The sequence below is a fragment of the Argopecten irradians genome, chromosome 8 (genome assembly GCF_041381155.1).
Source record: "Argopecten irradians isolate NY chromosome 8, Ai_NY, whole genome shotgun sequence".
Taxonomy (NCBI): Eukaryota; Metazoa; Mollusca; class Bivalvia; order Pectinida; family Pectinidae; genus Argopecten; species Argopecten irradians.
The window spans coordinates 12,305,321-12,324,329 of record NC_091141.1 but is presented as its reverse complement, the minus strand read 5'-3'; the positions used below and the strand labels follow the sequence as shown (position 1 = coordinate 12,324,329).

The 19,009-nt window shown below is 35.7% G+C and overlaps 2 protein-coding genes and 1 pseudogene across 6 annotated transcripts; all 3 read left to right on the top strand.

The window, feature by feature from the left end:
- The first annotated feature begins 1,443 nt into the window (after positions 1 to 1,443).
- Positions 1,444 to 5,405, top strand: LOC138329390 (E3 ubiquitin-protein ligase Midline-1-like). The gene is given in 3 exon segments (XM_069276344.1): positions 1,444 to 1,605; positions 2,550 to 4,041; positions 4,043 to 5,405. Coding segments are annotated over 2 exon segments (1,965 nt in total). The 5' UTR covers positions 1,444 to 1,605; positions 2,550 to 2,593; the 3' UTR covers positions 4,560 to 5,405.
- Positions 5,406 to 5,599: 194 nt separating this feature from the next.
- On the top strand, positions 5,600 to 14,236 carry LOC138329392 (uncharacterized). 5 transcript variants are annotated; one of them, XM_069276351.1, is made up of 6 exons: positions 5,600 to 8,857; positions 9,959 to 10,048; positions 10,338 to 10,451; positions 10,781 to 10,895; positions 11,621 to 11,741; positions 13,641 to 14,236. In XM_069276351.1, the coding sequence occupies exons 2-6, from the start codon at positions 9,971 to 9,973 to the stop codon at positions 14,101 to 14,103; spliced, it is 891 nt and encodes a 296-aa protein (XP_069132452.1). In that variant the 5' UTR covers positions 5,600 to 8,857; positions 9,959 to 9,970; the 3' UTR covers positions 14,104 to 14,236. The 5 variants fall into 5 exon arrangements, with proteins under 5 accessions (XP_069132452.1, XP_069132450.1, XP_069132451.1 ...); XM_069276349.1 differs by having other exon boundaries at positions 9,940 to 10,048; XM_069276350.1 differs by having other exon boundaries at positions 5,600 to 9,368.
- Positions 14,237 to 14,377: 141 nt separating this feature from the next.
- LOC138329394 (uncharacterized) lies at positions 14,378 to 18,216 on the top strand (annotated as a pseudogene).
- Positions 18,217 to 19,009: the final 793 nt, after the last annotated feature.

Sequence of the window (19,009 nt, the reverse complement as noted above, 5' to 3'; positions counted from 1 at the left end):
AATTATGTTCACTTCATTTGCACGAGATTAACTTTCTACATCAGTCAATGGAAGCAACAAAATTGACAACCAATCCTTAAGTGACTTTCAGTTTAGCGTTACTTCGACCAGGCGTCCTCCATTAACGGTCCTCAAGGACGCCAAATATTGAGTGAAGAAGATTGTATTTTTCTTACACAGGCATTATTTCTTCATGTGAAATTCACGTGAACCGGAGCAAAACAGTGAAATTCACGTGAAAGGGCCTTCGCGTGAAATGGCATTTACGTGTAGAAATACTGGTTGTTTATAGTAAATGAAAACCTGACATTACACATTAATAAAGTAAGTTTATAATAGCATAATGAAGAATATGTTGTCATAAATTTACAGTTCAATGAAAATTTTAAATGTCTGTATATATGACAAAAGCTTACTTTCGTTAATAAGGACCAATTGATGGTCAAATCATTCTAACATTCACAGTGTACCCATATGCACAAAAAGATATGTATATGAACGTTGTACTTAGCAGTGATAAAATGTTATCATATGATCGTGTTTATCACAAGTATCAGCATATATATATATATATTTATATGATCTGTACTAGACAAGTACACTGTGTTGAATGCTGTACGCGGAGGACCACGCTATAGTAGATATTATTTAATACTAGTCTAGACGGGATTTCATCACGCAAGTAGTTTATATAAACTGTTTCAGTTTTCTGGCTAACACAAAAGGTATAACAAATATATTTTCACAAATTCCTACGTTATTGAAGGAATTATTGGAATTATTTGTTTGCTTACTGTCATAAAAACAGGAATTTTTACCATCTTTAAAAAAAAGCGGCAGAATGCCACTTTGAAAACATTTCTGCTTGTAAATGCAGTTTACTTATGTATGAACAAGGAATATATTATCATTCCGTATACCGTAAATTGGGATAATTTTGCGTCGGGAAAGTTTCGCGTGGTTAAATGGTGCGTTCAAATTTGATGTTAAAATCAGAAAATATGTTTTTGCAAATTTCTGCGTTATTAGTGAATGATTGCATTTTTTGTTTGTTTACAGTCATTCACACCGTATTTTTGCCATCTTTTAAAACTGCAAGCCTAGCATTTGGAAATTTTTTCTGTTTAAAAATGCAGTTTCTAAAAATATGTAAGCAACGAAGAAAATTATAATTCCGTATCCCGAATGTTTTAAATGAATTAAGAGAAAAAGGATAAAACAAACCACAGACAGACCCGAGTTTTGTTATTTCTAACGTTAAACACAAACAGACATGTCTGTACAGATCAGTCTGCCATAATACTATTCTAAATAATGGGGTCTACAGATCGTTGACAGTAAATGACGTCTAAATTTAGATTCTCGTCATAAGCATCGCCTACTTTCGATTCCCATACATCAACTATTGCATTATTCCCATAAGTAAAACTCATTCAAATATTAATATTTTCGTCAAATGATGTTTAGTTGTAACATGAATTAAGATTTTACATCGATATACCGATATTATATAGAATCTACGTACAATTGTAAAGATCCGGAATGGGTATTTCCGCTTTGTATTTTAATTTACATTCGAAGAACTAACCTGGGACAAAAGCTCAGGTAAGAATGTGATTGTACTTTTCTGAAGTATACTGGTAGAAATATGAGAAGTTACCGTTAAACATCAATATTGCTTACGGTTTTTTTATTGCTGTAATCAGCTAATTAATACGCTAATTGTCTATTTGAAAACTCCATGGTAAAGTCCTTTGACACCGCCTACTCAGAATTTTGTATATTACCATCTACATAGTGTATCGACCATGTATGCTTCTCCTGATTTTAATCAGTTAAGATGAACTGAATAAAGTGTGATAACACAGATAAATTACGAATTCATTGATTGATTAAAATCATTTAATGTTAATCTAAGTTCACATTTAGTATTGACAAAGAAATCGTATCGATAATGTATCGGTTATAGTTATCATTGTTTCTACATTCGTTTTTAGTTGAATGGCATAAGGGGGACAACTCTTACGCTTAATATATATTAAACATTATGTTTCATAATTAGTGATTACAAATATCGATGAGATATCCTTTCCTTGTCTGACTCTTTGCATTTACATCTGAACTTAGACTTAAATTTTAGACTTCAATATATATATTGAACTTATATAGATTAATGATTACTTATTCATAAATTGTTTTTGAATTGTTATTAAATTTGTTCCTAGTGTCTACTAATTGTATATCAACTCTGTTTTGGTTTTCCTAGAGCACACAAAATTGAACGACAATTTTAGAGAATGATCTTCAGAGAACTTTCAAGTCATTTAAGTTCACAATAATAGTAAGATACAATAATCCAATTAATTTATGTGATTTGTAATTTTAAGTCTGTCCTATTGCCATCTATTGCAAATAAATACAGTTGCCTTTGAAACTGTACGACCTTATTATGTGTGCCATATTGTATAGTATCTTACCTTACATGAGTACACTTAACACATTCAAATTCTTTTGTGGGGCTCACTAATCTATTCATAAATCTTTCTTAGGGCTGGGGTGATTGTGTACTAAGACCTGTGTGAGAGAAAGTAAAATGGCTGAGGGAGGAGAAGTAGAAACCCAGACAACTATCGCGGGAGATCAAACAGAAAAGAGTATAGATATCGACCCCCGACTGATCGAGTGCCCCATCTGTCTTGAACAGCTCCGACACCCGAATTCATTGCCTTGTCTCCACACATTTTGTAAGGAATGTCTAAATATCTACATTACACAAGAGGCCGGTAAATTCGCCACTTCATTTCCTTGTCCAGTTTGTCGGTCAGAAACAGCTCCGGTTGATTCGAAGGAGAAGAAAGAAAATTGGGCCAAACAGTTCCCTACCAGCAACTTTATTATTGAGGTCTCCAAAACGAATCCCCCAAAGTACCAGCAACACGAATGCGATCCATGCAAGAAAAGGAACATAATGAATGTTGCAGCAACATTTTGGTGGAAAGAGTACAATCGCTTTCTTTGTGATACATGCCTCCATAAAGTCCAGAACGCTATAGATGATGACCTAACACTTATTGAAGTGAAATCAGGTCAGAAATTCATCCCGCCTATAGCAACTACGTCGATTTACAACTACTGTCCGAAACACAAGAAGGAGATGGACTTGTTCTGTGAGGACCATCAGTCAGTCTGCTGTTCAACATGTATAGCAGTCACCCACAGACGATGTGAAGAAGTCACGACGCTGTCTGAGCACGGGGAGAAAGTCCGAAGTAGCACTCAATTACAGGACATGCGCTCTGGTCTTCAAAACGTTGCTGCAGGCATGGACTCCCTCATTGAATTGATAAAGACTCAAACAAAACATTTGGGTGACGGAAAAGATAATGCTCTGAAACTGATGACTGATTTATGTATGCGAATCGATGCACGTCTGGATAAGTTACAACGGGACATCACTGACGAAGTCGTCACTACCTACAAGGAAGAGAAACAGAAACGTGATGACATGTTACACAGGTGTGAGCGGATTACTAAGGGAATCCAGACAACACAGGCTTTGTCTGAGAGCGAGTTCATGGATACAGACGACATGCAGATGGTGTCAGTTCTTCAGCGAGGAAATATTGAAATAAAATCGTGCAAAGAAATGATTACGCAGATATCCAAATCATTGACAAATGTAGAAATGAGTCTAGTCTGTGACGATAAATTCCTGGTGGATGAGGAAGCGTTGATTCTGGGAAGAGTCAAAGTTGTTCGATCATTGGCTGACGTTCCAATTAAACTGCCGGAGAAGCATCTGCATTCCGCGAATGTAAAAGAGGTGGCGAAATTGTGTATAAAGACTGCTACTGATGTAAATAGATGTCAGGCAACAGGAATGGTATATCTACCCAACGGACACATCGTGTTGGCGGATTTTGGCAATAAAAAAGTAAAATTGTTCAAGGAAAACGGGGAATTAGTCGATGAGTTGACACTAAATGGAAAACCGTGGGATCTGTGTTTGGTCGACAATAACACAGTGGCCGTTTCTATAGATATCGGGTGATGATATAGACACAGGGAAACAATGCGATGGTATAACGTATAAGGACGGTCAGTTTATGGTATCAACAGGATATTCATCTAATAGAGATATATACAGTGTGATGGAAGGGCAGGAAGTTAATGTTTTACATACACCTTCAGCCAAGCCTTACTACCTTGTGTATGACCCCACTACAAGTGATGTCATAGTGAGTTTACATACTGACACAGAAGGTGATACTGTGCTGTACCGTCTGTCATCTGACGGGACAACCACAGAGATGGCAAAAGTAGGATTTCTGAAGAAAGGAAACGGAGTGGACGTTGATGAGGAAGGAAACGTGTATGTTTGTGGAAGAGCTTCCAACAACGTTGTTCAAATATCGTGTGACGGGAAAATCGTGCGGGAACTGGTAACATCAGAAAGCGTAAAAGAACTGTTCACAATATCTGTGTCCGACCACAGGTTTGTGTTATCAAGTGATGCTTCTGACAGTAGCAACTACATCACAATACATGAGTTATACTGATAGGTAAATATTTCATTCTACAAAAGCAAATACTTATATATAGATATATATTGATCGCCCACAGACGATGTGAAGAAGTAACGACGCTGTCTGAATATGGAGACAAAATCCAAAGTAGCACTGAATTACAGGACATGCGCTCTGGTCTTCAACAAGTCGCAGCAGACATGAAGTCTTTCACTGAATATATAAAAAACAAAACAAATCATTTGGGAGATGAAAAAGATGCCGTTCTGCAAGAGATGACAGATTTACTATGGAAGTAAAACCTTGCAAAGACATCATGCCAAGTCATTGATCACCATAAAGATGGACCTCGACTTGAATGATGAATTCCGTATGGCAGAGGAAGCATTGATACACGGAAGAATAAATATAACCAAGACAAAGAGTAAATTTCAATTAAAATATTTGTCCATCAGACCACTCTCAATTGCAGAAGTGAAAAAAGTCGGAAAACTGTGCATAAAGACTGCTTCCCATCAACATCGATGTCATGCAACAGGATTATTATACTTTCCTGACGGAGACATCATATTACTGGACGGTGGCAACAACAAGGTGAAAATATTCAAGGAATCTGGTGAGTTAGTCGATGAACTTCGTCTTGAAAAAAACCCTTGGGATTTGTGTTAGATAGACAAAACTAACTTGGCTGTCACCATGCAAAGCAAGCAACTGATAAAAATAATCAGATTGGAATCTTCAGATTTTATCAACGTTAACTTCTTACCCTTACTATGTTGCTTATGATCAGACCAGTGATGATGCTGTATTTAGTTTATACACTTCCAAAGAAGATGATACAGTGGTGTACCGACTTTCATCTGACGGGACAACCTCAGAGATGGCAAAAGTAGGACTTCTGAAGAACGGAAACGGAGTGGACGTTGACGAGGAAGGAAACGTGTATGTTTGTGGAAGAGCTTCCAACAACGTTGTTCAGATATCGCGAAACGGAAGAGTTCGAGAATTATTGAAATCAAAAGAACCGCTAACGGTATCTTTCTGTGCTAACAGATTTATCCTGTCTAATGCTGCTTGAAATACTAGCAATTACATCACAATATACGAATTATTCTGAAGTTTGCGTGTATCACAATGGTTTTCTCAATCTATTTTAAAATGTAACCAACCCACTAATAGCAAGCAAGTCAATCTTCAATTTGTGGTACATCAACGGAAAAAACTACCTGCGACAAAGAATTCACTTTTGCTTTGAAATATTTAGGGGTGGATATAACGACAGTGAAAGCAACCCCTGAAATATGCAGGATGAGCTTGACTGACAGATGTTCGTAGTCAGATACTTCTTATTGGAATGTTGTAAAATGCAGGTGTCGAATTCCTATTTTAGGTCATCTGAGCCAACATGATTCTTTCGTCGTCGTGCGCCCTGTCGAATGCTGCTGGCAATACTAGCTATGATATATCAATTATGGACATTTGTTGAGGTCTTGATGGTGTTATATCGTCCGCGTAGAGGGCGTAGCCCGAGGTAATTATTTTAAATTCTACAAGGGTAATATAACACCATATGGGCCGAAACAAAGGTCCTAAATTTTTATATTAGGTATATCGTTTCTTTAACAAATGTCAACAAATAATCTCTAATGTATAATTAATTACAAGAAAAGCATTGGTAAATAACGCCACCCTGCAGAATGCAGCGATTGGGCAATGAAGTTCGCAAAAGAATATTGACTCGGAATTTCTAAAAATGGAAACACCGAGTCAATATGCTATATATTGAACGTCACGTGACCATGTATTAACCGATGAAATAGTGGGAAATCAGAGCATATCTAACATAGCACAATATGCGACTTATCCTGAAACATGCATGCAGCATAATGTTTACTCAAATGTAACCACCTATGGCTTGCAAGTCAATCTGGACATATCTATTCCCTCTTTTTAGCTCACCTGGCCCTTAGGGGAAGGGGATCAGATTTTGCATAAATGGTGACTCTGACCCCCCTGGGGCAGGAGGGGCTGGGCCCAATAGGGAAAATAGAGATAATTCCTTTAAATAACTACTAGTCATAAAGTACTTGATGGATTTTAACCAAATTTGGTCAGAAACATCCTTGGGGGAAGGGGATCTGATTTTGCATAAATGGTGACCCTGACCCCCCTGGGGCCACAGGGCCTGGGCCCAATGGGGAAAATAGAGATAATTCCTCTAAATCGCTACTTGTCATAAAGTACTTGATGGATTGTAACCAAATTTGGCCACAAACATCCTTGGGGGAGAGGGAACAGAAGTTGTATAAATTTTGGCTCTGACCCCCCGAGGCCAGGAGGGGCGGGGCCCAATAGGGAAAATAGAGGTAAATCATAAATCGCTACTTGTCCTAGAGTTCTGCATGAGTTGTAACCAAATTTGACCAATAACATCCTTGGGGGAAGGGGAACAGAACTTGTATAAATTTTGGCTCGGCAGGAGGGGCGGGGCCCAATTGGGGAAATAGGGGCAATTCTATAAATAACTACTTGTCCTAGAGTTCTACATGGATTGTAACCAAATTTGGCCACAAACATCCTTGGGGGAAGGGGAACAGAACTTGTATAAATTTTGGCTCAAACCCTGATTTAGTAAGGTGAAAAGGAGTAATTTTTTGTATTTCAGTGTTACGTTCTCTTGATGTTATAAAATATAATACGACGGACGTGTTGTTTTCAGTGGGTAATGTATTAATAACGAGCTTGTTGATAGGTTTGCGTTCTAGATACAAAAGCAAAAACAAAACCAGCTATGTTATTCTCAGTCCATGTCGTATTCAGAACGAGGTTGCAGGTCCATCCAAGTTACATGTAAAATATCATCAAAATGCGGAATACAAAGTTGGCATATACAAAGATGTCCATATTACTACCCCCCTATTAACAGTTGCTAGCTGTCATAAAGAATTCAAGACAGCTAGTGACGGCTATATAGATTAGTGTAAAATCGTTATTTTACGTCGAATAACTAAGTCGTAAATGCTTAGTCGTTAATTTCAACGTTTTACTGGGAAATCGGGGATATCGAAGAAAAAATATTTCAATAAATCTTGCATTTCCTTCCACTGATAAATAATTTCTTCTGTTTCAGTACCGCTATATTCCGCCTTTTCTATTAATTTCCAATATACGAGCATATTTGAATGTGCGTTTGTATACTCAGATAACCTCAGTACTTGTACATCTGCAACGTAGTGTAACCAGAAATCTTGGTTGTTCAGTTTTACTATAGGGGGGGGGGGCATTATGAAAATGATATCAACACATGTAATATCAAAGATAGCTATGTATTTGTGCGAGTGAATACCCAGTTTTATAGCAAGACTGAGAATAAGGACAGAGGTTCAGACGAACTTCATGAGTGTGAATTTGTCAGTCATCGTACGGCAATGTCAATTATCATCAGGAAGGTATATATACGTATGTAATCCCTTTTCCAGGGTTAGACCAAATCTCAATGAAAACAGTACAAATTACTGTATTTTTATTTAAAATATTTATTGTAAATTGTTCTTGATCAGCATGGTGTGGCATTTTTCATCAACTTATGTTAAAGATGCTCCACCGCTGACAATTGGTATTTTTTCACTATTAAAAACAGGAGCAGACGATTTAGTATTTTTCTTCAATTACAAAAGTTACTTAATTTACACCATTACCGCCATTGAAAAGTTTGAGCTTCTAATTTTACTTCAAGATGAAAATATAAAATATAATTAGTTGCATCTCGAAAAAATTCTGCGGCACTATATCCTATATGGAATGAAGTACTGATCGCTCATGCACCAAAGGCAAAATAATTTATTTTATATTATTTTTTGTGTTAATTAGACATATATATACACGATTAAACACTAATTATTCTTCAAATGATGATTATCATTTATGCTCTGTCGGCGGTGGAGCATCTTTAAAAAAAATTCTGGTAGTAGGCGCATGGATGTCTCACCCACAAGTTGAAATTTTATGGTGTTGACTGGTAATGGTGCAGGCTCACAAGTCTCCTAAGACAAAGTGTCCTGATTTTCGGAACTTTCTCCCTGCAATGTCGGACACAGCAGTGGATGGCTGCAGTAGGTTTTAAAAGGAATCGGGTCCACCAGGTTCATAGTCTGGTTCCATCCTCAGTTACCTCTCTTGTGTACGCTTCACCTAGCTAATGCGCGGAGCGCAGCCCGGCGCGCAGCCCGGCGCGCGGAGAGTAGAGAACTATTCATTGATTACGTTAGAGTGCAATATCTAGGTCACCTTTTATTTACGAGCTCCGTGTTTACATTAGGCCTGGCTGTTGGGTGAGTACCTTATTTTAAGCCTATCAACAGTGGTTCCCTGAGAACATTGGGACTAATATCAATGTGAGGAAGGGCATTGTGCTGTTATTCTATTAGGTGTTTTCGAAAGTCCATAGTGTGTTTTACTTGCACTATTATAAATAGTTATGTACACTTGTATGTGTCACCGAACGTACATAGTTTGTATGACCTACACTATTATAAATACATTATGTATATGTTACCGAAAAGCCATAGTGTGTTTTACTTACACTATTATAAATAAATTATGTACACTTGTATGTGTCACCGAACGTACATAGTTTGTATGACCTACAATATTATAAATACGTTATGTATATGTTAACGAAAGGCCATAGTGTGTTTGACATATACAATTATAAATTGTTGTGATTGGTTGTCTGAAGTTTGTTTACTGTTACAATGTGTGGTACGTAGATATTATATACACTGAAAACGTGGAGAATCGGATGATCAGGAGTGGGTTCTGACAGTGAAGTTCATCCGAAAGGTAAACACAACTTCGTTACAAATACACTAATCTTAAAGATGCTCCACCGCCGACAAATTGTACTTTTTCACTATCAAAAACACGAGCAGACGATTTAGTATTTTTCTTCAGTTACAAAAGTTACTTACTTTACACCATTACCACCATTGGAAAGTTTGAGCTTCTAATTTTACTTCAAGTTAAAGTTACAAAAAATAATTAATTGCATCCCGAAAAAAATCCGTGGAACTATATCCTATATGGAATTAAGTACTGATTGCGCATGTACTAAGGCAAAATAAATTATTTTATATTATTTTTTGTGTTAATTAAACATATATTTACACGATTAAACACCAATTATTGTTCAAGTGATTAATATCATTTATGCTCTGTCGGCGGTGGAGCATCTTTAACCATTGCTTAATATTTTCAATATCGTCTTATGTTTTATCACAAACGAGGCAGATGTTATGTACAGATTAGATGAAGATGTTACTGAAAACTATCATCTATCATTTATCTCAATTTAAGATAGAAAGAATTCCAAACATAATCTAACCCTTGTCAGTTTCTGGTGCATGACTTGCAGCCGAATTCACTCTCATCAGATTTATACAAAAATGGCAGTGCAAGTGTTACCAAAAGATCTTCCAACGTTGTTGCCAGTTTTAAAGAAACATCTCCCGGGATCACAAGGGGTAAGTAACGTATCTCCTAGTAAATTAAATATTACATATATATCGGTGATAGAAGAAACGGAACAACAAACAATATTGATGGAGTCAATCATTTAAGCAATACATTAGTGAAACAAGAAAATAATATGTGGAAAAAACAAGTATTCCATAATGAAATTTTATGATGTATTAAGCATGGATTCCATATCAATATGAATTATCAAATCATTTGAAATAATACATTTGGTATCTAAAAATATCGACTTCTATCACAAATTGAATTGCCTAAATTCTAATATTATATTTTCAGGTTTTTATGCCGATCTCTTTAATTACACGTGGATTGACCGGATATGACGTTTATGTGGACAGATGGCCAGATGTCAGTGCTGTTCTTGTAAAAATAAGCGAGGAAGGTTTGAATGTACGTGAGGCTGACAATATAATACATGGCCTTGGTACTTATTATCTTTACATTTCTATTATTTTAAAAATTGAATGTCGCATTTAGGATGATTAAAGTTTTTATTCCACAATCGCTTGTCATTCCTAATCCAAATAAGCCACCAAGGTCACAGCCGATTCGCATGTCCTTTTATAAATACTAAATGGGTTTTAAAACAAAGAGAAAATAAAAGGACAATATGAACCAAAACTACAGGGAAATCATGGTTCACTTCAAATGAACTTAAGTTAAGTATTGGTTTTTATATTCTCATTATTTAGTTGAATATATATATTCAAATTATATAGGATACAAATCACGAGAAAGTCACACACATTTATAAATTTGAAGACGCAGACGACATCGTATTGAAAAATCTCCTTGACAACAGTGGTCTCTTGAATCAGCCCATTATCGGCATCCGTAAGTTGAGTAGCTCTTGATATTACTTTTAGGGACTAGCCATTTGGAATGATAAGACATAGGTTTTTCCAGTTCACGTCTTGAATATCACATGACATTCTGGACAATTGTCCGTAAAGCTGTTTGTCATCAAAATATCAAGCACATGTATATCAGGGGTAATTTATTATTTACTGTAAACCTACATTCTTTCGCGGAACTGAATTTCCCAATTTCCATTTCAAAACAAGTTCACAAATATTAACAAAGAAAAAAAATAATGGGATATCTTATCAGTGACGTAGATGTTAATTTGTGGGTATGAACTTTCGAGAATTTGCTTTGATCTCAAAATTCACGAAAGTAAATCTCTCACAAAAGAAACTTGTTTTATAGTAACTAGAACTTTTATGTTTATTTGTAAATGAGGAGACATGCTATCTTTGTAGTAGACGGACCTTATTATATCGCCATGGTTATCTACATTAGGAAAAATCTTTTACATTGTATTTTGCTTTACTTCACTATTGCTGTTATGTATAATTAGTTTACGTACAAAAATGACCCACCAATACAATTGAGTCCGTATTACATATATGTCTATATAACATGTAATGAATTGTGGTAAGCTTTTGAAGTACTGTTTTGATGTCAGTTTGTCAATAATTATGAATAATACAGATTTGTGTGGAAAATAAATTATATGTTACTATGGATGTTGACAGTTTATATGTTCCAACTTGTAGCGGGCGCGCTGCTCAATCTCTCTGTCATCATCAAAGACATCCTGCTTAGAAAGGAAATCTTTGTGGAGGAGGTTTCCAACGCTGTACCGCTGTATTGTTGTACATCCACTACCCAATTACCGTAAGTAAAATTGTGTATGAATATATAGACATTTCTGACGGTTTATTTGTGTATATAAAGTATGGTCAAACCAACATTAAGATGCTTGATTCCTGGACAACAAAGTATACTGGACTAAAGATGTAGAGATTTATAATGTAAAAACAGGAATTGTGTTCTCGCCAGATTTTTGATTTATCAGTTGGTAGGAAGAATGAATATTTGTTGGTCTTAGGGAATGTTAAAATAGGGAATTTACGTATGTTGGATAATAATTGTATATGTCAGCCATCTGATATAATTAAACAAGAGGCCCACGTGCCCTAACGTTCACCTGAGTTAGGATACAGAATGAACAAAGACATATGAAGGATATTTGATTATATTACATCTGTTATATTTCATATGAAAATTGAGAAATAATGTTCATAAATGTGAATGTGGTTCCCTGTATAAACTCTAGAAAATTTGATCCCTTCCCCAGGGGAAAATCTGAGACCCCAGAGCCATGAAATTCATACATGTTGGAGATTGCCTTGAGACGTTTCAATCTATCTAGAGCACAGGGACCTGGCACGAGAATTTTTATCCAATAGTATACATATATATATTATAGTATCAAGGGTATGAACTCCGCAGTCGAGAAAAAGGGACCTATTTTTTTAAAACCGTGATTATTATTTAATAAATGGGCTCTATACAACATTGACGGATATCTTACCTTAAAGAGAAATAATTCATCTTTCCATTGAGTGCTTGATGAACAAAATTGGCCAAGTATTGACGAAGTTGTGGTTTGATGAATCGGGAAATTTACGAAAAATTATGCTAGGTAGACATTTCCCTGTCCGGTCGAAATGTCGTCTCGGCTCTAATGGGAACCTCAAAAACCAAGCCAAAATCACAAAATCAACGCTTGTGGTGGTAAACAGTACCCATAACTGTGTTCATCCACAATCTCCTTTGGAGGTGTCATGACCCGTACTTTGTAGAAACACCATTTAAACATCGTGTAGCTCACTTACTTCAACCGTCACCGCCATGTTCATTTGTCCTTCGGAACGCTTCTCGAGTTTACCCACAAGCACAACATTACATAATTTACATAATGTAGTCACGATATGTAAAGTCGAGAAGCGTTCCGAGAGAAAAATGAACATGGCGGTGACGGTGAGCTACACGATGTTTAAATGGAGTTTCTACAAAGTACGGGTCATGACACCTCAAACGTAGATTGTGGATGAACACAGTTATGGGTAGTGTTTACCGCCACAAGCGTAGATTTTGTGATTTTTGCTTGGTTTTTGAGGTACCCATTAGAGCCGAGACGACATTTCGACCGGACAGGGAAATGCCTACCTAGCATATTTTTCGTAAATTTCCCGATTCATCAAACCACAACTTCGTCAATACTTGGCCAATTTTGTTCATCAAGCACTCAATGGAAAGATAAATTATTTCTCTTTAAGGTAAGATATCCGTCAATGTTGTGTAGAGCCCATTTATTAAAATAATCACGGTTTTAAAAAAATAGGTCCGTTTTTCTCGACCGCGGAGTTCATACCCTTGATACTATAATATATATATGTATACTCTTAGTTTAAAAAAAATCGTGCCAGGTCCCTGTGATCTAGAGTATTTGATTTTATCCATTTTGACCCCTCCCACAACCCCCTGGGAGAGGGGGCCATATCATTTACAATTTTGATTGGCTTTATGCCTTAGAAGGTTTGTGCGAAAATTTCATTGAATTTGCTACGGCAGTTTTGTTGAGATGTCGAAAGTGTCAATAGTTTACGGACGGCGGACAAAGGGGGATTAGAAAAAGTCATGAGAATCATGTCAAATAATTTCCATCGGTGATACAACGACTATTCAAAATATAATAAATACTCTATATTTGGTGAATGTTTTTTTTAGTGAATTGCCAAAAGGATATTCTGCACGATGTCTCCGACGTGAAGACTATGATACAATTTTAACGGGAGTTTGGTATAAAGATGTCGACTACGTTAAAAGCGTGAAAAGAGTTCTGGCCCTGGGAGCTCTCAGTGTTGGAGTGGAAGACTCGTCTGGTCAGTTGATTGCCTGGACATTACAGCACGTGACTGGGTTACTTGGCATGACCTTTGTTATACCTGAACACAGAAACCAAAAGTTAGGAAAATACGTAACTGTGGCTCTCGCCCAGAAAATGATAGCTCAAGATGGCTTTTGTTTGGCCGGAATAGAGGAAGGGAACTCGGTTTCGGTAAAGTTGCACGAAGAAGTAGGGTTTACGAAAATGGATCAGCCCTTAGTTTTTTCAAGTTTTCGCCAAAGAGATTTGGAACCTGATATAAATCTAAAGATGCCTTCTCCGTCTGATAAGGGATGGAAATAAAGTAACAACATACTGATGGATATCATTGAAAAGAACAAAACCTCGGGAAATACATGTAGTTCATAATATGAATATTAAGCAAAGCCCCGGAAGGGCGCAGCGTTATGTAGATTATAAAGGATTTTAAACAGAACTTATATGTGTCAACATTATTCATGTATATATCATTGACACGCACAGAATATCTATAGTAAAAAAGGAATTTGAAATAATCCAACTGGAATTTCAATTTCAACAAATTTCATTTCAAAATATTTGAAAAAGGATTGAACAACAGGCATAGCCTATATGAGTTCTCTTCGAAAGTTACAACTAGTACAAAGCAAGATATATAAGATAACATACGCAGTGTTGTAACATTTTATAATTATCAGATATAAGATTTGAATGTGGAAATTTGTAGTTACAGAATTTTTTTTAAATCATGTTTTATTGCTAAAAACTGTATGTATACAGAAGATAATTGCCGGGTTTTAAAAGGTTATTGGTACTGAATCTAGTATTCAATGAAAGGTTTCCCTCAACCCATAGGATACAGACCAAAACATGTCCATATCGGCTTACTAGCCATTGGTCATCACCCATGAGTTTTGGGGCCAGTCATGGATACTGGATTCTGTATTTAAATTAAAATTGTTATAGGGAGTAAGTCAATTTTGCTGTATTTATGAATACACTTTCAAAGATTTTTAGAAAGACATACAGGTTAAGCTACATTCAACTGTTATATAATTATAGTGTTAGAAAATATAGGACGTAATTATAAGATGATGATTGCATTAATCCATCTTCAGAAAATTCATACTTATGCTTATTAATAATAATTAATTTAGTTATCACCTAAACAACACTGCATCGAATAGAATCCTATCTAGATTGTAGTGGTTGTGATTATCATCAAATAATTTATACTTTAAAGTTCTGCGTGAATTATCATGTTTCACACGGTGAAGAAAATAATGTACTGTTTCATGAGCATTACCACAGATACAAGTTGGTGATTCAGCAGGATGGTCCATATAAAGATCAAAATTAAGATTACTTGAAAAATTCAAGTTGACCTAATAAAATATCATATTTCCTATCACCTATATTTACAAATGTAGTGTTCCTAGTTTTATCTGTGGTAATGCCACTTACAGATCTTTTAGAAGTTGCTTAAATTGGTATAATGATGTGACATTAGTTAAGTCAAACCTTGCTGCAAGTTCTAATCTCTAACTGTAGATGGTTAAAAAACTTTTTGCGTATGCAGTTGTCCTGCATACAGGTATTGATAAGATTCATTTCTAAACAAATATGGATTTATATCATTTAAAGGTAGGTTTCGCCCAACCAAATAAATATTTTTTTGTGAATTGCGATAAGCGGAAGAAAAGATGAAAAAACATATTTAAATATCTCAATTTCTTTATGTGTTTGAGATTCAACAAATGTGTCTTGAATACAAAATTGAAGGAAATCCTTGATTTATTACGGTGTCCGTCAGACAAAATAATATGCAAATGAAGCTGCGATGGATTGTGTTGTCGAAGTTTGGCGCATGCGCATTGTCACGCACTAAAAGTAAACAAAATGGCTGAACGAAAGTGTGTGCGATGAAAAAAATATATCTGAATCTGCAACAAAGTGGAGGAAATTATAATGGATTCGGTAGCACCCTAGGATATCTATAGGGAATTAAATTCAGAGATGGCATGTAGCAATAGAAGAAACAGAAGCCACATCTCAAGCGGAACTTGCCGGGATCTGTTGGGACTCGTGTAACGGCATTGCACGTGGTGAGTTAAATTTCAACACATATGCCAGCGCACAAACAGCCGCAGACTAACTACATGTATATTTGGTGTACAAAGTTGGCGAGCGTATGTAAGTAACATGAAGTGTTTTAGATTATATGATATGTATAAACAGTCCCTCGCACTTCGATTTGTTGTTGTTGTTTTTTAACTAAACATGCCGTGGCAAGACTGTCACTTCTATCTGACATTTTGTTGCACGCATCCGTTTGTTGCTGCGGCCTCGTTTTGGAAAAAATACGTCATGTTCTATGTAAAGCATGACTTCGCTCTATTTTTAGAGGAGTATTTTCCTGGTCAAGCTAGGCAACTGACCACCCATATTGTTCGCTGTATGCATTGAAAATGATCTGAATATTATATCTATGTAAAGGATAAATTTCAATTTCGTAGTCTTTATATTTCATTGGGCGAAACCTACCTTTAAAAAGGATTCAATCAATTACAGTTTGTCAAATATTATGAACAATACAGGTTTATGTGGAAAACAAATTGTATGTTGCTATAGACGTTGACAGTTAATATGTTCCAACTTGTAGCGGGCGCGCTGTTGAATCTCTCTGTCACTATCAAAGGCATCCTGTGTGGGGAGGGCATTTTTGTTGAGCAGATTTCCAATGCTGTACCACTGTATTGTTGTACATCCGCTAAACAATTACCGTCAGTAAACTTTTGTATGAATACCTAGACATTTCTGATGGTAGTAAGCTTCATTTGTATTAAGATGCTTGATCGAATTCCTGGACAACAAAGTAATATTGGACTAAAGATGTAGAGATTGATAATGTAAAAACAGGAATGGTGTTCTCGCCAGATTTTCGATTTATCAGTTGGTAGGAAGAATGAATATTTGTTGGTCTTAGGGAATGTTGAAATAGGGAATTTACGTATGTTGGATAATAATTGTATATGTCAGCCATCTGATATAATTAAACAAGAGGCCCATGTGCCCTAACAGATTTATGGTGTGAAAACAGGAATTGTGTTCTCGCCAGATTTTCGATTTATCAGTTGGTAAGAACATGGAATATATATTGGTCTCGGGAATGTGCTCTCCTTGGTAAAGTACGACAAAATATTACTGATACAACACAATATGTTATTAGTTGAATTTTTTTCAATGAACTGTCAAAAGGATATTCTGCAAGATGTCTCAGCCATGAAAACTTTAAAACTATTTTAAAAGGTGTTTGGTATAAAATATTCGACTATGTTAAAAGTGTGATAAGAGTTCTGGCCCTTGGAGCTCGCAGTGTTGGAGTGGAAGACTCGTCTGGTCAGTTGATTGCCTGGACATTACAGCACGTGACTGGTTACCTTGACATGACCTATGTTATACCTGAACACAGAAACCAAAAGTTAGGAAAATACGTAACTGTGGCTCTCGCCCAGAAAATGATATCTCAAGATGGCTTTTGTTTGGCCGGGATAGAGGAAGGGAACTCGGTTTCGGTAAAGTTGCACGAAGAAGTAGGGTTTACGAAAATGGAAATCTTTAAATCTAAAGATGCCTTCTCCGTCTGATAAGGGATGGAAATAAAGTAACAGCGTACTGATGGATATCATTGAAAAACATGAAAACCACCCGAAATCATGTCGTTCACAATAACAGTAAGGGGGAATAAAAATGTAGTATTGATAAGGTAAAACTCATTCAAGAGAACACACATTGTAATATATTGTAATATACTAAGATATTTAATGAAGATTCAAAGTCACTCTGGCTTTGTGCTATGTATGTGCCAGATGTAAATACTTATTGCTGAATATGTATGTAAAACTCAGAACAGGTAAATGAGGTGTTGTTTATGTGTAAACACCAGCAAATTTAACTTCAACCATAGAAAATATATATATTTCAAGTACAAAATCAATAACTGGTATTCTACATGCAGACTATATATTAATTGTGAACACAAGATGTAGTCCAATGTGTTGAATATATGTACATGTATCTGTTTAAATTAGACTCCATGTCTACTGGTATTCATTGCATTCAAATTAAAGTTTTTTTGGGTTTTTTTTTTATGAATCTCTTTTTGTAGATAAAATAGCATTTAAAAAGTATATGAAAACCGTGAACATACCGGTAAGCTGCATTTATAAACAAAGTAGACATTTTAAATTCCTTGTATATTATATTAATATTTCTTAGTATATCAATTATTTATTATTTAGTAGATGAAATTCTACTTAAATTATTTATAAGATGTGCACAGTTTCACTGCTTGTAATGAGCTATAAGCAATAATGTATGTTGATATATGTTGTAATTGTAAATGTTCATGCCAATATGTATAATTTGGAAATTGGCTATTATTGGCTATTATGTTTTATTCACACAATATAGATATCACATTATTTACCATATTACTTGTATCATTTGATGTTAAAACCCTTCGCAATTGCACCTTCCATCTCTTACTCAACCTCAAATACCCAGTTATCTCCCATTTTCTATACCTCTCTCTCCTCTCCCCTTCTCTCTCTCTCCTTTCCATTTATATGTAGCTACTTTGCCTGCTGAGTGTGTATTAATCATATTATTTTTGTATATTTTATATAACATGACCTTTCGCCGCTCACTACATAAAACTGTGTTTGTTTTTTGATAATGGGTAATGATTTAGAGTCATACCGAGCGGCGATTGGTTGTTTTTACATGTGTACACATTATGTTTTAACACATAGTCAGTACCTTTTACATATGAATCTTCATATATTATTAAGTGGAATATGTTCTAATTTAAAGTATTATGTTATCAAATTAACACTTATGGTTCAGTTATCTTTATCTGCCCTCGTCGACAATCCATGCTTCTTGATTATACGGATATTGTTGATCACCTGTAACGATGTTCATCCAAATCCAGGCCCTATCCCACATTTTAACGATATATCTTTATTTCATCTTAACATTCGGAGTCTTAGAAATAAGCTAGCATATCTAGAGAATTTAGCATCTGATTGTGATATAATATGTGTTACTGAGACTCACCTTGATATATCGATATCAGACGACGACATGCTTCTAGATAGGTATGATATGTATAGTATGATCTATAGTTGCTGATAACACCCAACACCTTCTTCGTAATGCAGAAAAT

Bases quoted from the DNA above. Each gene is read 5' to 3' on its own strand.
- LOC138329392 (XM_069276346.1), top strand. From the start codon at position 9,929: ATGACTTGCAGCCGAATTCACTCTCATCAGATTTATACAAAAATGGCA. The intron at 10,049-10,337 runs GTAAGTAACGTA...TTATATTTTCAG, and splicing joins ATCTCCCGGGATCACAAGGG to GTTTTTATGCCGATCTCTTT. The intron at 11,742-13,640 runs GTAAGTAAAATT...TGTTTTTTTTAG, and splicing joins ACATCCACTACCCAATTACC to TGAATTGCCAAAAGGATATT.